General features: G+C 31.2%; 3 protein-coding genes across 3 annotated transcripts in view; 2 read left to right on the top strand and 1 right to left on the bottom strand.

Moving 5' to 3' along the window:
- The window catches only part of LOC125821377 (peptidyl serine alpha-galactosyltransferase), a 241598-nt gene that overhangs the window by 67324 nt on the left and 147416 nt on the right, over positions 1 to 26858 (top strand). The gene's annotated exons all lie outside the window — the stretch shown is intronic.
- On the top strand, positions 4239 to 7570 carry LOC125821398 (uncharacterized protein At1g66480-like). The gene is made up of 2 exons (XM_049500814.1): positions 4239 to 4969; positions 7034 to 7570. Exons 1-2 carry the CDS (start codon positions 4301 to 4303, stop codon positions 7094 to 7096), a joined length of 732 nt encoding a protein of 243 aa, XP_049356771.1. The 5' UTR covers positions 4239 to 4300; the 3' UTR covers positions 7097 to 7570.
- Positions 9909 to 19159, bottom strand: LOC125821376 (putative 1-phosphatidylinositol-3-phosphate 5-kinase FAB1C). Its single transcript, XM_049500787.1, has 11 exons — positions 17771 to 19159; positions 16201 to 16992; positions 15934 to 16087; positions 15507 to 15851; positions 14018 to 14737; positions 13590 to 13924; positions 13338 to 13464; positions 13063 to 13227; positions 11377 to 12909; positions 11027 to 11293; positions 9909 to 10435 (listed from the first exon to the last, which is right to left on the bottom strand). Exons 1-11 carry the CDS (start codon positions 18289 to 18291, stop codon positions 10181 to 10183), a joined length of 5214 nt encoding a protein of 1737 aa, XP_049356744.1. The 5' UTR covers positions 18292 to 19159; the 3' UTR covers positions 9909 to 10180.

The raw sequence follows: 26858 nt of genomic DNA, 5'->3' as shown, positions 1-26858 counted from the left end.
AACTTTGTAATAAATGATGAAATGTTAAGTTTCAAAAATATAAATGCATTTGGATGACTATTTAAATTTTAGAGTTTATTTTTGGAGCCAAATTTTTTCACCAATTTGATCCAAAAAAAAATTTAAATCAAGTTTTTCCCACCTCATTTTCCCATATATTTTGTGTAAAATATTTTTTTATATTTTTATATATAAATTCTTAAAGCAAACATGACAACATCACACAATATTCAAATTCCATTACTTCAAATTGATCTAAGTTTTCCTTTGAACTTTTTGAAATGTCATCTTCCTTGATAAAATTTGTTGAAGCTTCAACTTTCAAGATTATTTTTGAATTTTTTTTCATCTTTTATTTTTAATTTGTTTATTGATATTTTTTTTCAAAATCAAATTTTATAGAATAAGTAGTGAATAAAGAAAGTAGTTAATTAATGAATGAAGTACGCTCTCAATGAAATAATTACTTGTAGATTTCCTAGGTTAGTCAAAGGAAATACATTTTCAAGATTAATTAATTAATCTATCAAGGGTATAATGGGCAAAAAATGGTAATTTATGCATAGATTTTATAAAATGACATATATTGTGGTTCAACTATTTTTAGAAAGGGGCGACATATAATATGGGACGGAGGGAGTAAAAAATCATTATCGTTAAGTAATTTTTTAAACAAGGCTGACTTTTGGATTTAATTAGTCAAATATGTTGATTTCTGTTTTCAACTACCAAACTTGGATTTGTCTACCAATAGTCATCTTATTAGTCAAAACAAATTTTTATTTGTATTAATGCCACTATTACTTTTTTGTAGAGGTTATCTTTAGAATTATATGGCACTTAACTCTTTATGTTCTAGAGGTTTGATTCTGAATTATTCAAATTTATTTAGTTTATTAAGTGTGTTTTTTTGTTTTATAATGGGAAAAGGTCTGAAAAATACTTTAATTTTGATTGAAATTATTGTTACGATATCAAACTTTGGGAAAGACCTTTTACCCCCTGTACTATTTAATAGTGTATTTTAAAAGTATACATGTGTCTACGTGAACATCATAAATATTTCATCATTTTAAATACTAATGTGTCCACGTGGGCACATATATACCTTTAAAATACACTATTAAATAGTGCAGGGGGTAAAAGGTCCTCCATAAAGGTTGGTATCGTAACAGCAATTTCGGTCAAAGTTGGAGTATTTTTCAAGCCGTTTTCCCTTTTATAACCATTAATTATTTGTGCATTCTTAAATGAGCAACTTTCACATAAACAAACATAAAAATCATATTTGTATGTTATAGCTATAGTTTGCATAATTGCGTTCCATAGCAAATTTATGTTTGTTATGAAGTTTTTGATTTGTATAATTCGCTAGATACATCCAATTTTATACAAATTGTTCAGTTTTGTATAAATGAATTTATACATTGTAATTTGTATAATAAGATTTGTATTTGTATAATTATAAGTGTATATGACGAAAATATATATATTTGTATTTGTATATACACTTTTCTCTCGTTTTATACAAATACAAATGCATTTTATACATTTGTATACTGAATGGGTAATTGTATACCGAACATGGCTAATTGTATACCGAACCAGATGGCAAAAAAATAGGATGTTTACTACAAAATATGACTTTAGCATTTAATTTAAATTAATAATTTGTTATTTCATACAATTTTCCCTTCTTAAATATTTCAATAAGACGTTCATTTAAAAATTCACATATGTTATTAATTGTTATGCACAATCGCTACCATTAATATTCATGGCGCATTAATCTACTACTGCATAACCTCTACCACCAACCATCTCCAACACTAGTCTTATCGGCAATAGTACCACAACCATCTAACTAGCCTCAATAGCGTAAATATAGGTAACCCGCTCAAATCATCCAGAATTTTAAGGGTTGAGCTTAATATAATTTGAATTGAGTTCAATCTCAACTCATTAAAGTTTTAACCTATTTTAAGAGAATCCTCGATTTAGCCCAATTTCAATCCGTTTTAAGACTCTATTTACATTGATGTAATGTATGTTCTTAATTGAAGGTATGGTTTACTATTTATTTTATATCTTTTAGAATTTATATATCCATTTGTTAACTTTTCTTGAGTTAAATTCAAACTGTGGTTATAAAAGTTAAATAACAATATGTTAAAATTATTGAGATTAAACAGGTCAAATTGAAAGGATCATGACTCAACACGATTTTCAGCCCATTTGAACCCAACGTAAACTTGGACGGATCATGACCCAACCCAATTTCTATTTTAACTCATTTTAATATCTTCAATTTCAGTTCAATCGGTACATTCTACACCCCTAGCTATTATGAATGTGTATTTAATTTTATACCGTACCTTCAACACAACTAATTAGAATAAAATTTTCTACTATTCAACATACTAATTCTACTAGATCTAGAAATTTATACCATTTCATAATTAGAACACCAAGTTAGACCTTAAGTAGTAATTGAAGTCGTATAACGGAAACAAAAATTATCTGTACACTATTTACCTTTACTCGGTATGATTATATAATTATAACAATTAGTAACAACGTGCATTCATAATTCTATCTACGTGTATATATATATTTTATAGATTATACAGTATAACAAATTTGCAGACTTTTTGCATGGGGAACAAAAATTGATTAAAATTAGAATAAGTCTAAGTTTGGTGAAGTTTTGATAATTTCAACATGAAAAATTAAAAAGAGAGTCAAAAAAGCACATGAGATGATGACAAAAAATGGGATCTTTGTCAGAAATTCACGGATCCACACCTTTAATTATAATTAATTAATTTATATTTAACTAGTGAGATTAGATTAATATTAAAATCATAGACTTAATTACTCACACTACTAATTATCTTTCCCCACTTTTCACGCACTAGAAGAAGAAGAAGAAGAAAAAATACTTATTATGGCATTAGTCAAATAATGACTCAAATATACTTCACGTTTTATTAGCCCTATCGAAGGGGAATGTTCAATTTAACGTGACACTGACATTTTAATATGATAGACACATATATTAATAACATAAATTTCATCAATAAGTAATTTCTTTTCTTCCACTTTCACCACTAGGACCTCCTCCAACGACACATCTAAATATTTTTTTTTACCCTTATCGTCTATTAAGTCATTATCTAGCAATAATTAAAATGATCGGATAGTGTAAAAAAAAACTTACACAAATATATAGACAATGAGTATTAATTAGTTAAACTCAAATTTATTTATTTATTATTAAGACGGCAACAAAATGTAGAAAGTTAAGAGGTGCAAAATCCGTTAAATGTGGAGAACATGGTAGCTTCGCTGGCTACCAAAATTAGTAACGTCATCCATTAGATAACGGAATGTGACATATCTCGTGGTCATTTTCTATTATTACCTAAATTGTTCGGACTTTTAAAAAAATATTGTCACACTCACATACTCGAAAAAATATATTGTAGAAATATATCTTACACATGTAATTTTAAATAATTACGTATTTTATCCCTAATTAAGAGCTTTCGATCATATATTGAGGTATACACACCTAGATACATGTATTCTTGCTACTAGATAAACTAAATTAGAGAGACGAGCAAGATAGTCATCTATCTCAGATATATGCGAATCACGCTGGCCAGATACATGTATCTAGTTGATTCGCATGTATCTGAGATATCAAATAAATAAGAGAGTGACGAGCGAGATGGGAGGGAGGCAAGCCAGATTTAATTTGTCTACGTATCCAAATACATTCGAATTTACTTGGATACAGTGTATCCAGAATAAATTGCACTTAATTTTGACTCCATATATTTTGAGATACATTTATCTGAATGCACAAAAATCTGATAAAATTCGTAATATTATAAATTAGAATTAGAATGTATCTAAGTAAGTAGCTCCTATTAAAATTTCGATAAGTTTCCCAATAAAGCGTTTTTATAATATTTTCAAAATCGTCAAAACCTGCGGTACTCTTTCTTTGACCCATACACATAAATAAACAAATAATTATATACATATACTGCTACTTAAAATCCCTTTAAATATCCTTATTTTACACCCATTTGTCCTCAACTGGTGCCAGTATATTTCAAGAGGATTCCAACAAAAAACATATCCATAATAAAAAAATGAAAACCAAAAAAATAATATTTCTTATTTTATTTGTTATATTATATAGGCTTCATTATATAAAACGAAGAAAAACTAAGCGCAACCCTTCAACAAGTATCAAACAAGAAACACAAACAAAACAAAAAAAGCTGATATGGGGAATAGTCTAGGAAGAAAAAAAACAACAAAGGTAATGAAAATCGATGGACATACGATGAAATTCAAAACCCCAGTTTATGCAAACGAGGTTCTGAAAAATTATCCATCGATGGTATTATTAGAATCAGAAGAAGTAAAGCATTTCGGGGTACGAGCAAAGCCATTAGAGCCTCAACAAGAGTTAAAGTCTAAAAGGCTTTATTTTCTCGTTGAATTACCCAAAATCCCCGAAGAGAAAAATAAAAACCCGAGGAGGGTCCGTTCAGGGATCCAAATGAGCGCGAAGGATAGGCTTGAGACTTTAATGTTAGCAAGGAGATCCGCGTCTGACTTGACAATCATGAAGCCCGCTAGTGTTATGATGAGTGAAGAGTATTCGTCTAGCTTTGCTTCGGGCCCACTCAATGGTGTTGGGCCTCAGGCCCAACCCATGAGGTTGAAGCTAAGGTTACCAAAAGCGGAGGTGGAGAAATTGATGATGCAAAGTAAAGATGGGAGTGATGTCGGTGAGAAAATTATGAAACTTTGCATGAATAGTAATAACGATGGTGTTCAGACCGACTTGTTTCAGAGTAAAAGTGGATCGTTGATTGAAGAAGATCAAAGTCAATGGAAGAAAAATAATGGAGGAATATTAATTAAGAAGGGAATCAGATCTCGAGAGGTAATGTTCTCTTCATTATGGACATTGATCCACTTTTCATGTTATGTTATTTCTTTTTTAATTTTTAAATTTTTTGGTTCACGTTCTTATCACGATTCTCAATATATTATTATAAAAATAACGCATTAGTAACTTAGAAATATATGTAGTAAACAGATATGTTTGTTTTGATTCTTCAAAATGTTGTTTTATTCATGTCATTCTCCAACAATGCGCTATTTTTAGAGAATTTGATACGTACATGTAAACATTTTTAAGGAATAGAGTAGTTAATATAATTTATGTTTTTAATTTGACTAAAACTTTACCTCAATTAGTAGAAGTTACTGAATATTACATGATTCTATAGAGTAGCTCTGATCTTTGATATAATAATTAAGTTATGTTTAAAAATATTTATTGAATCTGATGTATACGTCAAATTTATAAATGACTGATATGCTCGCTATTTATCAAGTCTTAAATCTTGTGATTTTAGTGAGAAATATATATAAGTCTTGAAAATTTGCATGAACAACATATTTTATAATTTTTAGAAATATATATGTGAAAACAATAGGTATATGAAGATCCTTGATCTCTCTAATTTTTGAAAATTTTCTCATTTTCCTTTTGTTTTTTTATTCTCTTTATATTCCACCAAGTTTCATGACATACTTTCTGATTCGTCTCATGTTATGAATTGTGTTTTTCATTTGCACTTCCTTTAAGAAAATATTAAAATCAGGAGGAGTTTTTGACTATTTTACTATCATTTACTTATATTATTTGTCTTTATTAAATATTTACTCTATTAAGGTGATTGTGTTGAACTTCTCAAATGATTTGAGATAACTATTTTTAGAAATCACGATTGATAAATTGAGGTGACAGAGTACAAAAAATTTCAGAAGTCAGAAGTTGCATGGTCAAATTAATTTTGTCAAATTACATGAGTGTGAAAAGCTTTCCTTTTATGGAATTTAATTTCAAAATTGACTGCTTCAATATTCTTTAAAATTAAATTCTAATTTTACTTCAATCATCAACTAATTATAACAATATTATTTAAATTGATTTAACAATTTTACTTAATTGAAGCTTTCCAAAGTCAAACATTGATGACTTCAACGTTTTCTTCTTTATATTAATTTTTTTGTATGCATATAGAGATTAAATATAAAGTTTAGATATCTACCTATAAAAAAAACAAGAAATTGGTTACGGAAAAGGAAAGTTTTATTTCCGTAGTACGTGATAAAATAAAGTATTTATACGTGCACGTAATACTAAAAAATAATTATATTTTTAAGACCAAATTATTAAAAGAAAATAAATGAAAGAGATTGAAGTTGAAGTGTGAAATAGTGCCTTATCAACTAATTTGTTACCTAACGGCTACCAAAAATAGTTTTTGTTAAATCTATTTAGTTTCTTTAATTAGCGGATAAGATTTTGAAGGAGTTTATAGATGATATCAAGAATAGGTCATATAAAAACAAGAATTTTCGATAGACGTTCTTATCAAAATATCATCGATAATCTGAAATTTCTTACTGAAAAGTCGTTAGAACTTGTTTTTCACAAGTACAATTTTGATGATTTTTGTGGAAAATTTGCTTGTTTCTAGTCATGAATTAAGTTTTTAGATTTAACCTTCGAATTTCAAAGGAGATATTACTAAGAGGTATTGTCAAAATTGTGCTAAGACGAATATGATTCATTTGCTCTTATTCAGATATTTCGAATTCGAATTCTGAATATGAAAAAAATCTTGATAAAGAGCGTTTTTCCCCGGACCTTGAAGCCATATGGGGAGTGTAACAAACATGTGTATGATTTTAATTTGTGAGCCTGCACTATTTCACACGTAATAGATTCCCAAATATTTTGATTATATTTATATTGATTAATTCATTATAACTAACTATGATGTGATCAAGTTTGGTTGCACACCAATATAACGTATCCAAAAATTATAATATTGTCTTATGTCAATTAGATTAGGAATACAATTTTTAATTATGTATTATAATCTTCTATATTTGTTAATTATTTTTAATCTTTATGTTCATTTGATTGCAGAAACGTGTAGGGTTCTTGCCAATTACAGAAGGGGAGATTCAATTAGCAATGACAGCTGCATAACAAAGAGAGCAAAAAAATAAATAAATCTATTTTATTATATTATATAGTTTTATGTACAAGTCATCTCCGAATTCACTCGCAAAATGTTTCAGCTATTACGGTCAGGGGTTTGAGTCGTAAAAACAATTACTAATGTTTGCATTATGATAGCTAGTTTGTCTACATCACACACGGCTCTTTCCCGAACTCTGCTAATTAATGCAGGATGCATTGTGCATCGACTGTCCTTTTCTTTTTTTAATCAGGTTTTAGTCATTTTCTGTATAGTAAAAATTAAGAAGCTGAAAATTAGAGGTGAATTATGTGAGAAACTGGTTATGATATATTACATTTGTATCCAATTTTCCACATTTTTTATTTTATTTTTTGGTTGGTGAAAAAATGAGACTCTAATGCTATTTCATAATATATTAATATTCAAATATGCCGTTATGTATTATTGTATTATTCGAAATCGAATAACCCCTTTGTTAATTTTTTGATTCATTCATTCATACTATTGACGTTAGCAAATACTATCTCATAATTGCCCTTGTTATTATTAATAGAAATTCAACGTGAAATGAACTCATTACCCAAATTCTTCTAGAAAAAACGTTTAATTTATTTACTCCTCAAACTTTTGAGTATGTGATTTAAAATTACTCTCAAAGTAGAGCGGTATAAGGATCAAGGATAAAAATGAGACTTTTTCTTAATGGAAAAGGTAATATTAGACCAAAAGTCTAATCAAAAGGCATAAATTGCTCAATTTCGAGACGCACAATGGTTTAGTCAATCATATCATAGTGGCGGAGCTAAAAAATTTGATCAAGGGTGTGCAATTTTTTTTTTATATACATTGTGTTAATTAAGGATGTGCGAATATTTGATTTTTGTACACCACATAATTTTCTGATGAAAGATGTGCACCAAACCACTCTTCGCCTGAGATGGCTCCGCCCATAAATCATAATCATGGCATTTGAATTAAGAATGAATTATTTGAGATACATGTAAGTGTGTCAATTTGATTGATCAAGTTAACAAATTAAAATGAATTGAGTCAATAAATAAATATGATTGAATAAGTCCAAAGTTTAAGGATTGAGTAATTAACTTGTTATAATTTGATCATACTGCGTAAAATTTACGTAATTTATTCTTCTATTCTAGAAAAATAGCAATTTTAGAGAGCCAAATATAGGTGATTTAGTCAATTTTTGACAAGAGTTCAATGAATACGTCAATAATAAATTAAACAAGTTATGACTCATTTAGTAATTTGTGTTTGCTACACTGTGGGTCAAAATTGATGCTAAGAATACCTTGCATCATGTTTTGGTTCTCTGATAAGGAAGATAACGTTAAGAAAGTCATTAATAATTTCCAACTTTCAACAAATTCAGATGAATCATATAGCCAAGATAGATACTATGAACCAGAATAGAAGAACTTGTCATACGCACCTACGAACAAATATTTCATAGTAGCTTATTAGACCGTACATCTTCCTTGGTATATATTCAGATCATATATATATATAGATAATTATAATTATTAAATTGTTAGCTCGGCATAAAATCATTCTCCCTAGAGTAGTTGTTAATATGAATAAGACAAACTTTGTCATAGCATTTATGTACATTCAATATACTCTATAGATAGTGGAATACATAGAGTTATACATAATAAAATAAGAAACTGAAAGATTTCGTTGGTTATCTTTTCACGAATAGATCGACTATGGAAGACTCTGGTAAGTAGAAGCTCGAATTTCATTAAGATATAAGATATAGTACAAAGTATTTTTGAACTCCACTATACTCCTTTGAAACAATGCTCAGACAACTAAAATATTTGCAAATTTCAAGAGAATGTGAAACATATCATGAATCACATGTATACCAGACAAGAGAATGTGAAACATATCATATAATATTATGTATAACCGTTGTTGGAGGGTTGTTCTTAATCTTTTTCACATGGCAGACAAAAGCTCAATAAAAAAATATGGCATCTTAAAAGCCATAAAGTCAATATATTATGTTTCCATAAGGGTCCATTTATCTTCCTTTTTTCCTTAAAGAATTTAACTTTTCTCCATACATGAAGAGAAGTGATATGAATAAAGTAGTGTGTCCAACTCTTTCTTCAAAGATAAGAAAGTTGCTTCCAAGATATGCTTGATGTTAACAAAAGTGGAACATGACAAGAAACCTACTTTACTTTCCATTAGATCCAAAAGGAAATGGGAAGAAAATGGTGTATGACCAGCTTCCACGCACCTCGACTAATTTCATGGGATATCTGTTATCTCCCATCAACACAGGGTACCACTCTATCTTCCAATGCTTAGATAGGTAGGAAGAAACCACTTAGTGTTTAATTATCCGAGCCTAATACCTCATGATTCTCAAATCACCTTATTGACAACATCAAAGATATATATATATATATATATATATATATATATATATGCCTTCGAAACTTTTTTTCATTATATACCCCCTCCATCCTTTGGAGGCCGGAGAAAGGGTACTCTAATTTTAATAGTAGTAGAGCTCTAGAACATTAAATGGTAGGGAACAAAGTTTGTCACAATAGAAAAGACAAAAAATGGCAGTCTCATACACTAAGCATCTCGTGTTCACACAAGTTCAGAGAAGAGTTGTATCCCTAAGCGTGTGATGTAGGCAGTCTAGCCTGATGCAAGCATCAATGGCTGGTTCCACAGCTCAAACCCGTGACCTAAAGTCACACGGAGGCAACTTTGTCGTTGCTCCAAGGCTCCCACTTCTCACAGTAGAAAAGATGGATATAAAATACATAACTTTTGAGGAACTATGAACATACACATTTGATTTCATTTCTACTCAAATGAAGCTTTTGTTATAAATGTACAGATGGTCAAATGTACACTTAGCCAGATTTCTTAATAAAGATGACAGACAGCCCCTACTTTTCTCATATCTTTTTAACCCCAGATGGCAAAACAAATATGAACCAACTGGAAAATATCTAACCTTTCCTTCATCTGCAAATTTGTGCAATTAGGAAGGTTTGCTTATTGGCAGAAGGCTCTAAGAATGAATATAATTAAATTCAAGATGACCACTGATCTGGTACCGTGAGAAAATAGGTTGTCATCGCTTTTCTGAATCTTTTCTTGTATTGTTTCGGAGAAACAATGGTTGGGGATGCGTTCCTTGGTCCTCCAAGTATGCCCGATGCTTTCACCCATGTCTCTAAGTGCTTGTCCCAAGTATATTGCCTCATGAAGTCGATGATCCCCAAGACTAGTTCTTTTCGTTCTTCATCCACCCCGACCAGCAAAGAGTAGTCCATCACATCAACAGACTGTCAAAAACAGAATGTTTGTTGGTCAACGTTGAAATGTAGACACTAAAGAAGGAGGAAAATAGGAAATAGACACTCCCTAATAAACAGATATAAACGATTATGTAATCAACTTTAACATTGTTCCAAGCATTTTAAGAATTAAGCGCAGATTTCTCCTACCACTCGATAGTTTATAGATGAATTCAGAAGAGTGACTAATTTCTACTTGATATCAGAGATAATTACTCCTTAGCTACCTTCTCTCTAACAGCAGTTTGACTCATAGTGGACATCTTATAACAGAAAATAAGAATGCACAAATTAAAACTGGATATATCCTGGATACTTCTCCCTATCAAATACTCCCTCCGTTTCAATGTTTGTCCGGTTTTGACTCGTGATGTTAAACTAAAGATATGTATAATGTACAAAAATGCTCTTTAACCTTGTGGGGCTTCAACATGTCATGTGGAAAATTAGAATTAAGGAGTTGTGAAAAAAGAAGAGTAAGACAAACAAATTGAAATGGAGGGAGTAGCAAAATTCCATTTTCAACTTAAGGATCTATATTACAATCATAGAGAAAGATAGGAAGTGAAAGTAGCTTACTGCCAAAAAGGATGTATCATTCCAAACAGCTCGCTCGAGGCTTCTTTTTGCTTTGCTTCCAAGAAATATGGGCTTGGTATGCAATGTTTCTACAAGATTCATATCCAGCAACACTTTGTTTGCTCCAGTTGTATCTGCATTGTAGCGGGATCGTAGAGAACCCTTGAGATCATACACCCTAGAGATGTTTCTTTCGAAAAAGAGATTCTCCATCACAATTAAATCCATTTTTGTTTCTCTGCCTCCTTTCAAATGTTTGACAGAAACCTAAAACATTGGACACGAATAGGAATAAGACTTCTGCAACAACTAAAAACTTGTTCGAAACTTAAAGGCACACCATTTTTCACCTGGAATATTCCAAGAACTTTTGCAAGGCAAGTTGGACTCCGAGAGTCAATAGAATTTGTTAAATACTTGAAGTACTCTGGTGCAAATTCTTCAAAAGAGTCCAACTCAGTTTTCTGAACTTGTTTTATTATGAATCTTTCATCGAATGACTTGGCAAAGTAAACATTGCTCTTTCCCCCTTGAGCACTCCATCTTTTACAACGGCTTAAGGAACGTACAAAATCCAGTTCATCAGGACAGCACTTCCTCCTAAGAGCATCAAACTGCTTTGCAAAGTAACAAGTGACTGAAAATTTCACCTTTCCCCCACTACTTGTAGATTGATCATCGAAAGAGATCCTTAGGTGAGGAGAAGTTTTTGAATCTGAAAAGAGGGAAGTAATTGTACTGGAAGCATCTTCAGAACCATGGCTCCCAAAATGGATATAATCCATGTCTCGAGAACCAAAAGACTGCCATGCTGAAAGGCCAGAAGCCACTCCAGCCTCCTTGTTGGTGTCACTCGAGTTCCAACCCCGTTCAGACACGCTTGATTTATCAGTGACCCAGTCACTATACACTTTCGAACAAAGTGCATAAGATATAATGCTAGTAGGTTCATTGTCATAAACAGCTAGGACAACATCTCTCGAACCATTGAGTGGAACCATCAACCTAGCTCCATCAGGTATAAGAGATGCATAAGAAATAAACGAAGGCGAAGAACCCATTAGGAGATTAAACTTATGAGCCTCACTGGGTGACATCTGAGAATAAGTTCTCTGAACACTGGAAACAGGATCTCTGATCATATTCTTATAGTCTCCAGAAGCATGAAAAGACCTAATTGATGATAAATGCAATGAAGAAGGTGGCAGCCCCTTCCTGATTCTGTCTTGAAGTCTCATAGCAGAGTCGAACGAGTGAACTCTTACAGGTAACTTTAGCCTTCTAAAAGGAGGCAAATCAAGTTGACTTGGTTGTCTGAGAGGAGCAGCTTCAGATCCATCTCCTTGTAGCAACTGAGCTTTTTTGGGAGAACGATCAGTGCCAGACCAAGCAAAGTCTATCTGATCAGAAAGTACTGATGCAGCTGAAGGAGTTCGTTCCAAGGATGTTTGATTAAATGCATTTTCTCCTTCCGTCTGCATTTCCTGCATTCTCTCACTCTCAGATGAGGTTAACATGGAACTCTCTAGCTCACCAGAACCATAAGGTGATACGCCAGTTCCCTCCTGTTCAGACTGCAGAGCTTTCTCGGGATATTCCTCTGAGTCTGATAACTCGGGCACAGACTCTTCATAAACATGTTCAAGAGTGTCATTCCTTAGAAACATGTCCTTTCTCCAATCTATCAGCTCATCACAAGATCCACAATCCTCTGAACCCACTGAACCAGAACTCTTTTGGAGGAAGGACTTCATGGACAAAAGCCGACGATCCCAAACATGTGAAGCAATCACGAGGGAATGCCTCAAGCGATTTAGCTCAAGAATGTCTATTGCTCCCTGTCTTGGGTCGAAAGTTTCATCCTCATCCAGCTGAAGAAAGTCCTATTGTACAAGCAAACAGAAACCAAAGAAGTAAGGAGAACCGCAGCACTTGTCATACATGCTAAACTAGAAATTCTGCAACCAACCTACATTATTTAAGTCATGAGAGGAAACTGTACAAGTATTAAAGATTGATGTCAAGCAGTTTCTTACATGGTAATCGTTCTTTTCCTTCATAAGCAGCTCCTTTAACTCCACAATGCAGTCATGCAATTGAGTTGTATCAGATGGTTCACATTCTACAGGGTAACTTTTCTCTTCAATCCTGCGGAAGGCACTTGATATTTCTGCGTACAAAGCTTTGGTTTTACACAGTAACTGCAAGATATATCACATAGAGCTATTGTAAGCATAAAAACATATCAAAGACATCACAAATACTTAGAATCATTTCAAGATAGTAGGTAAAGTATTAATATTTCTGTCACCTCAGCTGCTTCTTTCCTTAACCATTCCTGTTCTGTATAGCCACTAAATTCAAGAGTTAATGGAGGCAGACGAACTGACAGAATATCAATAGGAGAATAGCGGAAGAATGCAACCATACTTCCACACCTGAAAAAGCTAAGTCTGTTATTCACTAAATAGCGATGGGGAAGCAATGACTAAATTATCACACAGAGATTTCAAACTCTGGCAGATGCCAACCCAATTCTTAAGGAATACCATGCAGTACGCACCCATAGTATCGGAGGCAGTCTCTTTGCAGAGAATGACCACAGCTAGCAACACGGTTAGCAGTTGCATGATTTGAAAAACTAAGTTCCAAGAACTTCCCAAACGAGAGTCCCCAAGCAGCATCTGACATTATTATTCTGCGAGTCGCTGGTGGAACTCCCTCTATTTGTGCACACTTAAGGCATCGATGCCACATCCAAATCTTTTTGTCACGTTCACCAGGAAGAGAATTCACCAAGGGAAGACGTCTAACGTTTATGGTAAGATTCGCCTGCTGGTGTGTATAGCAGATGACATGAGCCTCAGCTGGCTCCTTGCAAGATTGACAGGAAGACATCTGACATCATGACGTACAATACAAAAGTAGCATGAAATTATTTTTGATAATGGAATGTCATGTATTGTTAAAGGGACAAAGGATGATTGCTACCTGACCAAAAAGATCATCCTGAAGATATCGCCCAAGTGGCTTATCGAAGGAGCCATAAAACTTGATGCGAAGTAGCTGTGAACGTACACATACTGTTCCATTTAGAACACATCGACTAGAGAAGGACACTAATATGCTTTGACGACTGTCAGCAGCTGAATAGAAATCATCGGAGACTTTGGTTTCATCTGATCTTTCTAGCTTTGATAGCTCTCCTAGTTCTCTGGGTTGACTCTCTTCTTGACCTGAAATTTCTAGCGATCGTTCAATTGTTTGATCTTCAATCTCAACAGAGCCAACAGGTCTTGTATCATGTGCCAAAAACAGTGTGAGATCATGATCTGCAATAGTGAGAACATTTTTTGCTCCACAGTCATCTAGGTTAGATTGGTCATCACATTGAGGGTAGTGATGCTCCGACAATGACTCTGGTAAAACTGCCTCCACATTATAGTTGGACCCTATCTGAACATTTGGGTCATTAGCAACTCTCTGCACTCTTACAGGAACAGCAGAATGAGAAATCACTGAGATAGCATTATCAGCAGATGTCCTCTCTGGTATAGCAATTGAGGCTGCTGCAGACTCTTTAGGTAGACTAGCACCCTCATCAGCAAGGAACGATGTCTCAAGAGATAGATGATATGCAGCAAATACAGCGTACTGAACGACCTTCTTCAGCTTCTTGAGCTCATCACGACATGATCCCCTCAGCAAAACCTGCAAATTGTCAATGAGAGGATAAGTAACCCTCTAATTCTAACTTCAGCCTCTTGATCAAGGTAAAAGAGCATTTCCTTGTCAATTTTGCGTTATTGCCCAAGCGAAAACTCACAACCCTTACAGGCAATAACAAAAAACCATGAAAAGAACATACTGAGTGATGATGATTGAACCTCATTGAAGTTTCACATTACATTTTAACCAATGTTTGCAATGTTATCAAAAGTCAAATGCTTATAAAATCATCAATTATTTCCTGGGCTTAGAGCTCAAAGCAAAGTACGTGGCTTTTGCGTATGTAATGCAAGAAATTATAACTATAAACACACAAATTTTGCATGAACATAGAAATTGAAAAAAGAAGGGCAATTAAGTCAAATATATAAAGGGAAAACCCTCTTATTGAAGTTCATAAACCAATTTAAATTTCTTAATCAGATGTAAAAATGATAAATTTAAACTTCAACTACAAAAATTAGCGACTAGAACGCAAAAGTACAAATGATACAAAAGAAATGATCATAAATGTCATAATATAAACATATCTATAAGGGAAAAATCCACTGATTATACATTGTATATAGAGCAACGCGGTCAAAGTTAAATGGAATGCATCATAAAAGTAGTAGATTAAAGGTACGTTGCACACTGAAGGAAGTAGAAGACACGTATACCAACCATTATGCATGATTTAAATCATACTTAGAACATCAAAAAATTAGAGTTGAAATAAACAGGTGATGGATTCTAACAGTAGGGAAATTACCGTGCAACCTAAACGCCTTGGACAACCATCAAAAAACATCAGAGTTTTTGATGTCTTTTTGTTCAACTGGTTGGCATGTTCATGCTCTTCAGAGACCTTTTCTATGTGGAAGAGTTCACAATGTCCCAATCTTGTTGTGGTTATGTTATCAATGGATGGGGTTATAAGAGCACCAGTGCACCTGGCTACTCGCTCTAGCAGTGGCACCTTAACATTCAACACCAAAGAGATCTCTTTTGCCAATAGAAGCTCCTGAGCATATGAAGACACACTTTTCTCCACAAGTAGAACATTAGGATGATGGGCCTCTATTCTTGAAACAATCATCTTGAGGTGCTCCTTTTCCTGTTAGGATAACAGAACATTATAAATGTGTTTCTATTTGCTCTTATATCATCACTAACAGATCAGAAGAACAACTAAAAACCTGTTGCAATAAGGTGTCAAAAGATGCCAACTGAGTGGCAGCTCTTTGGTACTCAAGTGCTCCTCCTAAGATAAGTAATCGGGCATTTTTGTACTGTGAAGTCATGCGCTTGTGTTTGATATTCTTGGTGCAAACTACTCCTTTAATGATGGTGCTGCATTGAACCAAAACCGAATCATGATTCTAACTAAACAATTCTAAACCCCCATGTTTTCATGTGATAAAAAAAAAAGTAATGTTTGTGTGGTAATAAGAGAAATTGTATACCTTTCACTTCGGGTTCCTGAAGCTATACACTTAACCTTTACATAATCAACTGGATCCATACTGCCTCCTTTACTAGTATCAGGCTTCACATAATTTGCAGCTTGCCATGCTAGTGATGTAACTATGTCAATCCAGTCATCGGCAGCGCTTTCTTTCCCAGAATGTATATCTTCACCTTGCAATAGCTGCAAGACAAGAGCCCTGAAATGACCATGTACAACAGCTCTTAATGGTTCCTTATGATCCAATTGTTGTTTATCCTTTGCAGGGAAAATGCTGGAAAGGCTCCCACTTGAAGAGAATGTTGCACCTGTCTCTCCAATTTCATCATCTTCATCATCATATGTGAAAAAATTATTTTGTGCCTCATCATCTTCATCATCAGGTGGAGGAGGAAACCATATAGGACCATTGTTTTCAAAATCCAATGGCTTTTGCTGCTTCTCTAACTGATCTCGGTAAACGGACAAATTGTTAGAGTCATCAGCAGTCTCTGGATCCTCATTCCCTTTCTCAAACCCTCCTAAAACAACCAAGGTTTCTTGATCAAAGGGACCATCATTCTGAGACCTTGGAGTCTCCTGTTGGTCCTGAACAGAATGCCCAACTCTATTGGAAGTAAAACGAATCCTAGAGGGGCTGTTTGATGGACTAGATCCAAATGATCTGAGATGGTAAAATTTATGTCTAGCACTAACACTACATGATTCTAAATCAGAAGTATCATGACAATAATCACTTGATGGGCTAACAGATTGATTCGTGAAGTCCCCTCCTTCATCTTCATCACTCCTAAAATTGTAAAAAGAAAGGTAAGATTTCTTAGTTACGAAAGCAGCTACTCCAAAAACACAAGTTCATATACTTTGCAATCTGATAAAACCAGTGTGGCTTCTGTTTGACGTTAGGTAGTTAAATACTTAAATTAACCAACAGAAAAATGGAATGGGAGAAGGGATATTTGGAATATCACAGTCCCACCATTTCTACATTAGGGATGATGTGGAAACAGTACAGAATATTTTTCCCGAGGAGTCTAAGAAGCCCATGTGGAGAATTAGGAGCTCTTTAGTGTTGCACTTGTATCTTTGGTGTAAGGATAAAAAGAGCAATTGTGTTTAGAAAGCAGTATAGTTTTGTTAGAACTTTAATGATACAACACAAATGTGAAGTTTTCTGCAGCACCTTGGTATAACGAGGTGATCTTTTGACTTAAAAATAAGAAATTAGAACATGAAAAAACAGATAGTTAACATTACATGTTATATATGCCCTGGTAGGAGACACTAGCTTTTTGTACAATAGATTTTTTAATCAACTACTTTTAAGACAATAGACTAGACAAATCCTGGCATAGGTCAAAATCTCTTTTTGAGAAAATAAAGTAAAATTAAGCTCTAATATCCACCAATTCCGGAAACTAAAACAACTAAATCAATAATTAGATAGCATGACAATCTTGCCATATTAGATGTTTCTGTTTAATATATTAACATATATGGAAAACACAAGATTTCAAACTGGAACAATTACAAAGAAAGAAATTCTACAAAATTATATAGTTTGTTACCTGCTAGGCGAGTGACGCAGAGACACCGGAGATGGATGACTTGAAAAGGCTGTAAAACTACTCTCTCTTGCATCATGGGTAGAATAACCATCAAACATGTCACTACTGAAATTTGGTGACGGCGGTTCTGGGCTTTCCCTTGGAGATTCAGAAGGATAAACTTTGTCACTAAACTTCCTTGTGCTTTTATGACAATTGTTTAGGTCAGAACAAAATTTGCATGTCTTGATATCAACCACAGACCTCGCCATGTTTTCGGATTCTCCTGATCTGGATGAAACAACATCCGAAGATCCAAAAATGTGCACAACACAATCCCTGCAGAACACTCGACTACAACTTAAGCAGTGGAACTTGAGGCAAGAATCAGTAAACTTCATCTTGCATTCATAACAGGTTTTGCAACTTTCAGCATCCATATCGCGTCCGCCAACCAATGAAGTTCGACCACTTTTACCCCACGTTATCCAAGCCCTAACTTTCTCTATCAAATCCAGTAGAGAACTATCTGGTACTCCCATAGACCAGCAGTCAAACCACCAAGTTTTGCCTCAATAACATAAGTCAATCAACTCTTAATTCTTCTCCTAATCTAAAGTTTGTGTAATCTGATTTTTTGGTGTTAAAAGAAGAAACTCTATCAAAACTATAACCCACAATAAAAATGGTGGATTCAAAGTTATATTTAATGTGTTTTTTTTCTTTAAAAATGAAAAAGGTTCCTCATAAAGAACAAGAGAAACAAACAAACAGTAAGATTTCCCCTCAGAAATCACTAAATATCCAGAAGGGAAAAACAAATTACAACAATTTACTTCACACTGAATTTGATTTATATACAACCAAAAAAAGCTTGAAACTTGTGACAACAGAAAGACTGGAACTTTTTGACCAATCAATTGACTCAAAACCTAAAAACTCAACTCAACCAATCCCAGAATCATCAACATTTGATCCCAAAATCAAATTTTTCATAACAATCAAGATCAGATCCAGAGCTCAGAACCAAACAACAACTGAAAAACAATCTTGTCACTTGACAGATTCTGAAACTAATTCCTCTTAAAAACAGCTAAACCTATCAAACCCCCAGATTAGCAATATCTAGAGATAAATAAACAACCCCACCTAAAAAAGCAAGAAACTTTTTCAACTTCAGCTCAAAATAAGAGACCCCAGATCAAGCAACACAAGTATAAAGCCCTTTAAGTGATGAAAAATTGAATCTTTTTAACTTCAGAGTAGAATAAGACAACCCCAGATCAAGAAACACAAGTATAAAGCCTTTAGTTAAAGAAAAATTGAATCTTTTTCAACTTCAGTGCAATATAAGACAACCCCAGATCAAGAACCACAAGTATAAAGCCTTTGGGTGATGATTATTGAATCTTTTTGTACTTGAGTGTAGAATAAGACAACCCCAGATCAAGAAACACAAGTATAAAGACTTTAGGTAATGAAAAATTGAATCATTTTTCAACAGAGACAGAGATTTATGTGAGCTTATGAATTAAAGAACAAAGAGAATAAGAATGAAAATGAGAAAAAGGAAGAGTACTGATGAAGTAGGTGAAGAAGTAGAAGAAAAAAAGGTAATAGCTCTTATCTCCATGAACATAACATTCATCTGTTTCTTCTGCAAAAACATTAATTTCTCTCTCCTTTCCATATTTTCAGGCATGGCTTTTGCTGTTTTCATTTCTCTAAACTTAATAACATTAAAAAATTCATCTTTACATTCATAGAATTTGAAGATTCATTTTACACAGAACCTCTTTTTCTTCTTATTCTTCTTCTTAAAACAAATTATTTTTTTGTAAAATATACAACAATTAGTTCATGTATTTAACCATTTTTTCTTTTCCTTTTTCTCTCTCTTACTTTACTTTTCTATATCACTATGCACTTTATCTTATGAACATGAAACCTTTTAATTTTCACATTATATATATACCGATATATATATATATATATATATATATATATACCAACAAGAATTGTGGTGGAGTAGTAAGTAGTCTTTCATCCTTAATCAAGAGGTCTCGGGTTCGAGCCCCCTTGAGTACGGAGTCGTCATATCCCGGCGCAAATCCAAATTTAGTCGGGTTCCAATGTGAGTACCGCGGATATCGAGTGGGAAACCAAAAAAACAAAGATTTTTATGAATCTATACCAGTAAAGATAAGTTAAAGTTAAAGATGTCTCGAGTTTAAACACTATTATACTATGAAATTGTTATTTTAATATTGAAATTTCTCAATACGAATTGAAATTTAATTGAATATATTAAAAATCAAACAAAAGAAAAAGTTATGAATCTCTATAGTCATTGATTAGCCATGAGATTTATTGGTGATAATAAAATAATAATAATATTGGGGGTTAGTTTATTATTTAAATTATTTTATTTGTGTTTGAATTGTTATTTATTTTTTTATTTTTGAATCTTTTGTTTAAAGAGATTCAAGTTCTTGAGCTACTATTGGTCAGCAACAGCGTATGGAATGAAGTATTTTGGCAGCACAGTCAGAGACAAGTATTAAGATAGTGAAAGATTTGTATTTTTTTTAATTAATTATATGTTTTGTCTTGTTATCTCTTGTTCTATTTTTTTTAGCAAAGTAGTTGCAATTTTTAATGTGCAACTACTCTTATTATGAAGAATAATTTTTATTTATATTTCGAGAGAAAAGTATGGTAAACATCTCTGAATTTAATGTAAATTATTAGTTGTTTTTGAAATATTGATAGTCTTAAAAATATCATTTTACTAGACTAATTAAACTTGTTAAATATACTCCCGATCTGTCACATGACATAGTAAGTGGTCATAAACTCTTGTAGGTGTACGGAACTTTATATATAAAGCCGAGAAAAGTGTTGAAAACACTTAGACTTGGCGAGAATTTAGGAGTGTATTTCATTCATGTTGCAAGATTAATGGTGTGTTTAAGTTCAGTTAGTCAAATAAGTAAATTTAGAAATTAAACTAATAATTCACGTCAACTTTATTAATATTTTCAATATTTATCTTATATTTTTGTAGGGGAGAAGAAGTTGGGGGGAAAAAAACAAGAGTCGAACTCATACCTATTATGTATTGTTTTTTTTTAAATTGTTTTTTGTGTCACTTTGCTCTTGTTCTGACCTGTTTATATGTTTAATAATTATTTCTTTGTTTTTACTGATATATTTCATAAAATTGTATTGTTTTAAAGTATAATTAATTACATGACTACAGTCAAGCCAATTGAGTTGAATTAAGCTTTCACGAAATTAAAATATAGGGTATAATTACTTACATTTCTTTCACATAAGAAATGTGAAAGGAAATATATATATAATTAACGTGATGAGTATGGAATTTTAATTTTATCTCTTTGTTTTCTTATTTTAATATATCAGTCGTGGATTTCAAGTGGAGTCTGAAGAAAATAGAATACACATAAATTTTATCTTTACCTCGTAAGTTATAAAGATAGAAAAACTATTTCTGATAGATTCTTGACTCCAATGATAATCTCAAAACAATTTGAAAAAAAAAATAATACGAAAATGAAAACGATAATAAGAATGAAAATGGAGTGCTGATTCTAAGCTAAGAATTAAGATAGCCCATAGATTGAAATTTGTTTTCAATATTATCGTTTATATATACTCTACGTATATAACACTTATCTGATATCGATCTCCACATATAAATGGACAATGGTTTACGTACAAATTGATAAGAGTAAATAAAATAAAATAAAATAAGTTGGGACAGGTTTGGAAATATCTCCATTATGTTAAGGAATTGTCTAAATATTTAATTTACTACTAAAAGATATATACTTTAATCATCTTCATAAATATTCAGAATTATATATTACTACTACTATATACTATATCTATACTTTTTCATTAATCTCTTTATGTGGATGACAGTAGTACTAGTTCATGTCAAGTTGACATTTTTCAATACGAACCTATTTAAATTATATAGGTTGGGCGTACTTTTTTATATTAATTAATTAAGATGAGTTTTATATATATATCTTATCTTTTGAGTTAATTTTTTTTGTGGAAAAAAAATATCTTGTATACGTATTGTCCAATAATACAGTAACAAATTAACTTGTACCTAATAAATCCAAATTTTGACGTTTCAGTGAGTGCAACAAAAACATTACGTATATATATATTATAACATGTTTCAGAAAAAGACATTTTTTTTAAAAAAAAATTGTACCTCATTTATATTTTTTATAAATAATCCATGCAACTATTGTTTGAAGAACTTTTTTTTGTCCATCTATATCTTAGCATAATGTTTGATAACATATTTGTATATTATCCATGCAAGGTTAGTTAAAAAAATATATTCGTAATTTACTTATCCACCTTTTGAGATTTATTTGGGACACTTTTAATTTCTTATTATATTTTATACTATATGAACGTGGAATATAGTATGGTATATTGGTATAATTGGTTGACAAGTATATAAAAGTCAAAGAAAATTAATTATTAAAATGTTTTTTTAAAATAAAATAAAAACTGATAGAATTGGTGTATATAAGTATATCTATCTTCCTTCGTGGTTCTCTAAGAAAGAGAGCCTAAATGAAGTTTTACCGATATGTCTACCTTTCAACTAATTAAAGGTCAATATGTATGTGAGATACGAATATCGTAGTTAGTTTTATTGAATATAGAATGAAGTTTTATCGATTTATCTACCTTTGAACTAATTAAAGGTCAATATGCATATGAGATATACGAATATCATAGTTAACGTTGTTGAATATAGAATGAAGTTTTATCGTTTTGTCTACCTTTCAACTAATTAAGATATACAAACATTATAGTTAGTTTCGTTGAATATAGTTGTGAAAATCGACTTATCATGACTTATATTTCCTTATTCTGATATATATTTATTTTTTCTTTGTTCATTTGTAACTTCAAAACCATGACAACGCAATATCATTTATGTATAATATTTCAACGAAACATTTTATATTTCGTACATCAAATATAACATAAAGTCATACTGATATATCATGATTGTTTTTAGGATTAGCTTTTAACTTAGGCTTTCGGTTTGGTGAGAAGACATTTATGTGTCAACTGTCAAGTTATGTGTGCTCTAATTTCCTTTTATGTGTCCTTTTCCTATTTTTTCCCTTCTATTTCTTGCCCCTTTTCTTATACTCTTTTTCCTCTTGGAGTTTTCTTGATTAATAATTCATAAAAAAAATTCCTTAATTTCACAAATTTATTTTTATATAATCGTAGTGTTCGAATCACCTTGAATATATCTAGACTTTTATGTATTTATCATCATTCACCAGCAACATGATCAACATCGAATAACTCTATTTATTAAAGTTTGAATAAAGTATTATTTCTTATCTCTGCTAAAACTTAAAACTGAGATCTCATTAATCTCGATCCACTTCATTTTCACTATATTTGTTTGGGTGACATAACTTGTGGGATTCCATCCCCTTTGTGCAATTTTTTCTCTTTCACATAATAACTTGGAAGTTGTCAATTTGTTCCCTACTTTTTGTTGGGATTTGAGTTGAGAAGTAAAAAATCAAATATATTGCTTAGGATTCTAGGAGGTTAGGTGTAAGCTAAGGTGAGCACCCCACAAAAAGTTTTATTTTATACAAACAAAAAAAGGTTACACATCATTTCTTCAACATTTCATGTCATTACAACTAAGGAATTGAAAGGATATATTTTTGGCAAAGTGGTCTTTGGTCAATACAGTGATTGGTGTAAATCTTAAAAATTAGGGTTCCAATTGTAATATATACAAAATATTAGATAATTTTCTTGGCACATCATATTCGATATATCTAGATAACTGATAGAATAATCAAAATGCATATAAACTTATTTGAAATATTGTTAAATTACTTATATATATATCTTTGCTAATAGATATAGTAACAAGTATTTTTGAGTGAAAGATATTTGATGGACGTGCAAGTTGACTGAAAATATTATCGAGTTATTGATATTTGTACTAAGAGATTATACATATAGCTAAACAATCGAAGTAAACGCAAGTTAGTCTCGACATTATTATTATAAAAAAGAATAATAAATTTTGATCAGTTAAAATACGCATAAACTTATCTCGATACGAAGAGAAACATAAAAAGGATAAGAGAAGATTTCTCCCTACCCCATGAAACTCCACATTCTTTGAACACTAAAATTAGAGCACAAATAAAATTATCCATCTTCATGATCATTCATGACTCATTACCATGTGGAGGACATTGGTATTTTGTGCAACTTTTTTTTTTTCTACAAGTTGTTTTATATTATATGTTTTGTCAATTTAGTGTTACAAATGGGTCCTATTAAAGTACATTTATTCTTTTTAATGTCTTCAAATAGCCTTACTAAATTCCTGCTTCCTCGTGAATTGAAACCCCACGCCCTCCACAACCCTAAATAACTATGCATTTGACCTGTTATTTCAAATTATTTATCGTGTTTCTCTTTTACATATTTCTTATTAAAGTATCAATTTGAACGAAGTTTTGATTATTTTATTCTTATTGTGTCTTATAATATAATTTTTCTTTGTTAAATAAGTACTTTGTTTATATATCATCTCTATAATATTATTCTATGATTGAGATGTTTGTCTTCAACTTTTAAATGACGTATAATTTAAAATAACTATTTTAAAATATTACATTGAATTGAGATGGATGAAGTATTATTTAGAAACTATTATTAAGCAGTATTCTTGTTTTTATGATTTATGTAGTAAAACATCACTATTTGGGGGTTCAACGAGATTTTTCTTACCATATTTAAAAAATATTATGAATTATAATTATTACGACTTATAATATTTTTTTTAAATAACTTAGTTTCAAAAACTTTTAAAAAATGTATATACAAATTCTTATTAAAAATTAAATATTTTGATTTTCATATTCAAAATCGTGTCACATGAAATGAAATGATTAGAGTAATCATATTAAAATACATTATGTGAACTAGTTTATTTGATTAAGAAATATATCTAAGTCATCCTAATACAAGCCTTTTGAATTATTATTTTCAACATTTTCATTTCTTTTTCTTTACCTTTCAACCTTTTTCCTCTTTCTCTACCCATACATAGAATTATTTTATTTCATTAAGCATGGGCTAGTTATCTTGTTTGGTCAAATATTCCCATGTGGGTGTATTAGGGTATTTATTATAATTTCTCATTTCAATAACTTTTTTTTTTAGGTGTATCTAAGAATTGCAAATCAAATGACTTTTCTAGATCCACCAGCAAGCACCCACCTACATTTATTAGAGCCAATATTTAAAGTAAATTTATTTAAATGAAAGAAAAATCTATAGAACTGATTAATTTGTTTCTAAATAGTCTGTAACTAATATAATTTTTTTATATATCATTAAAGGATTAGTGATAAATTTTTATTGTTTAGCGACAAAAATTATTCATTGCTAATTTTTTTTTTTTTTTAATAATGTGTAGTAAAATCTAAATAGAGTTTAAACATTTCAGGACAAAAGTAAGTTGCCCAATCTGTAGCAATCATTTGACTTGTTGACTAAATGTTTTAATTAACAAATATAAAGTTGCAGTGGAATTCTTTCTAGTGCTCATAGAAGATTGAATTTTATCCTCTAAATCTAATGATTCCATCCAAGAAATTAATTGGGTAAAAAACTTATCCTTAGTTTGCTTGGAATCTAAATCTAAGTCTATATATAGATAATAAGTAAAATGAATGTAATAAAAAAAAATTAAGGTATACTGGATAAATGTGTCTTTGTAATTTGGCTTCTGTTTTAATTTATTTCTTTCAGTTTTGAATATACACAAATAGATATCTAAATTTGTATAAAATTGAATAAATAAATATACGTGTCTCGTGTGGCATCGTACGTGGTCAATTATTGTGACCTACATCGTATTCTATGTGTATTATGTCATGTATGACACATGTGTCTACCTATTTAATTTTATACAAATATTCAAAATTGAAGAACATAATTATTAGTTGAGACATGATATATTTATATATTATAAAAAAAATTAATATCATTTCTTTAAATTATTATTATTATTATACATTTACATAAAGTAAAGTGGTGGTCTACAATTTTGTTTCATGATTTTGACTTTCAAAAAAGGGACTCAAATAAAGCTATCTGTCATTTCATTTTCCTATACTTATTTGCCAATTCTGGAAATATATTTCTTTTTCATTAGTTGGTATATTTCTCAATCGACTTAGATGTAAATGTTGGTCCCATGAAAAAAAAGAAAGAAGAGAAGAACATTAATAGGGAAAAAAACAGCCAAATAAGGATTTTTAATTGCATAGATCTTTGATTTTAATGGGTAGGTGGCTATTTGAGTTTTTTTGACTATTAGAAAAAGTTTTACTAAAGAAAAAATAGATTTGTAGCAGCCTAATTTTGGTGAATAAGTCACAAGAATAATCTTAGCTTAGAGTTTCTTTTATTTTTTCTAATAAATAAGCACTCAATTTTGTAAGAGTTTAAGTTTTATATATTGTGTAAATAATTTTTATACGATAAATTTGTTTTATAACGTAAGAATGACAATTTGATCTATTAAATTTTTTGCTTTATGCGTTATTTCAAGAAAGGTCATATCATATTGTGTTGATTATATGCAACTTTATGTGACATTTTTACAAGAAGTTGTTTAATTTTCACGACTTAATTTGTGATTTTCTAGTTATATGTCGATAATTTTGTTGTTACTTAGTGCAACTAGATTTTTATGACAAGCGTCAATTGATAACCTACTAAAAATAATAACCAACATATTATAATAAGTTAAACTCCATTAATTGTGTAATTTTTTTTTATGTTAGCTCCCTCCTTAATGACTCGATCAAGACAAGCAATTTCAAATGTCACAATACTACTATAGAGAAGGAAAACTTAACCCCGATGGATATCAAGACACTCATAAATGAAGGATGTTGTAATCGACAAAATGCTTTATGCAAGAATAAAAAAAACCAATACAAAACCCAAATACTTTTATTTCATCAAATTTATCTACTTAATC

This window comes from Solanum verrucosum, unplaced genomic scaffold (genome assembly GCF_900185275.1).
Source record: "Solanum verrucosum unplaced genomic scaffold, falcon-dt-bn FXZP01000217.1, whole genome shotgun sequence".
Classification (NCBI taxonomy): Eukaryota; Viridiplantae; Streptophyta; class Magnoliopsida; order Solanales; family Solanaceae; genus Solanum; species Solanum verrucosum.
The sequence above is the reverse complement of the archived record's forward strand: the minus strand, read 5'-3'. Positions and strand labels throughout refer to the sequence as shown.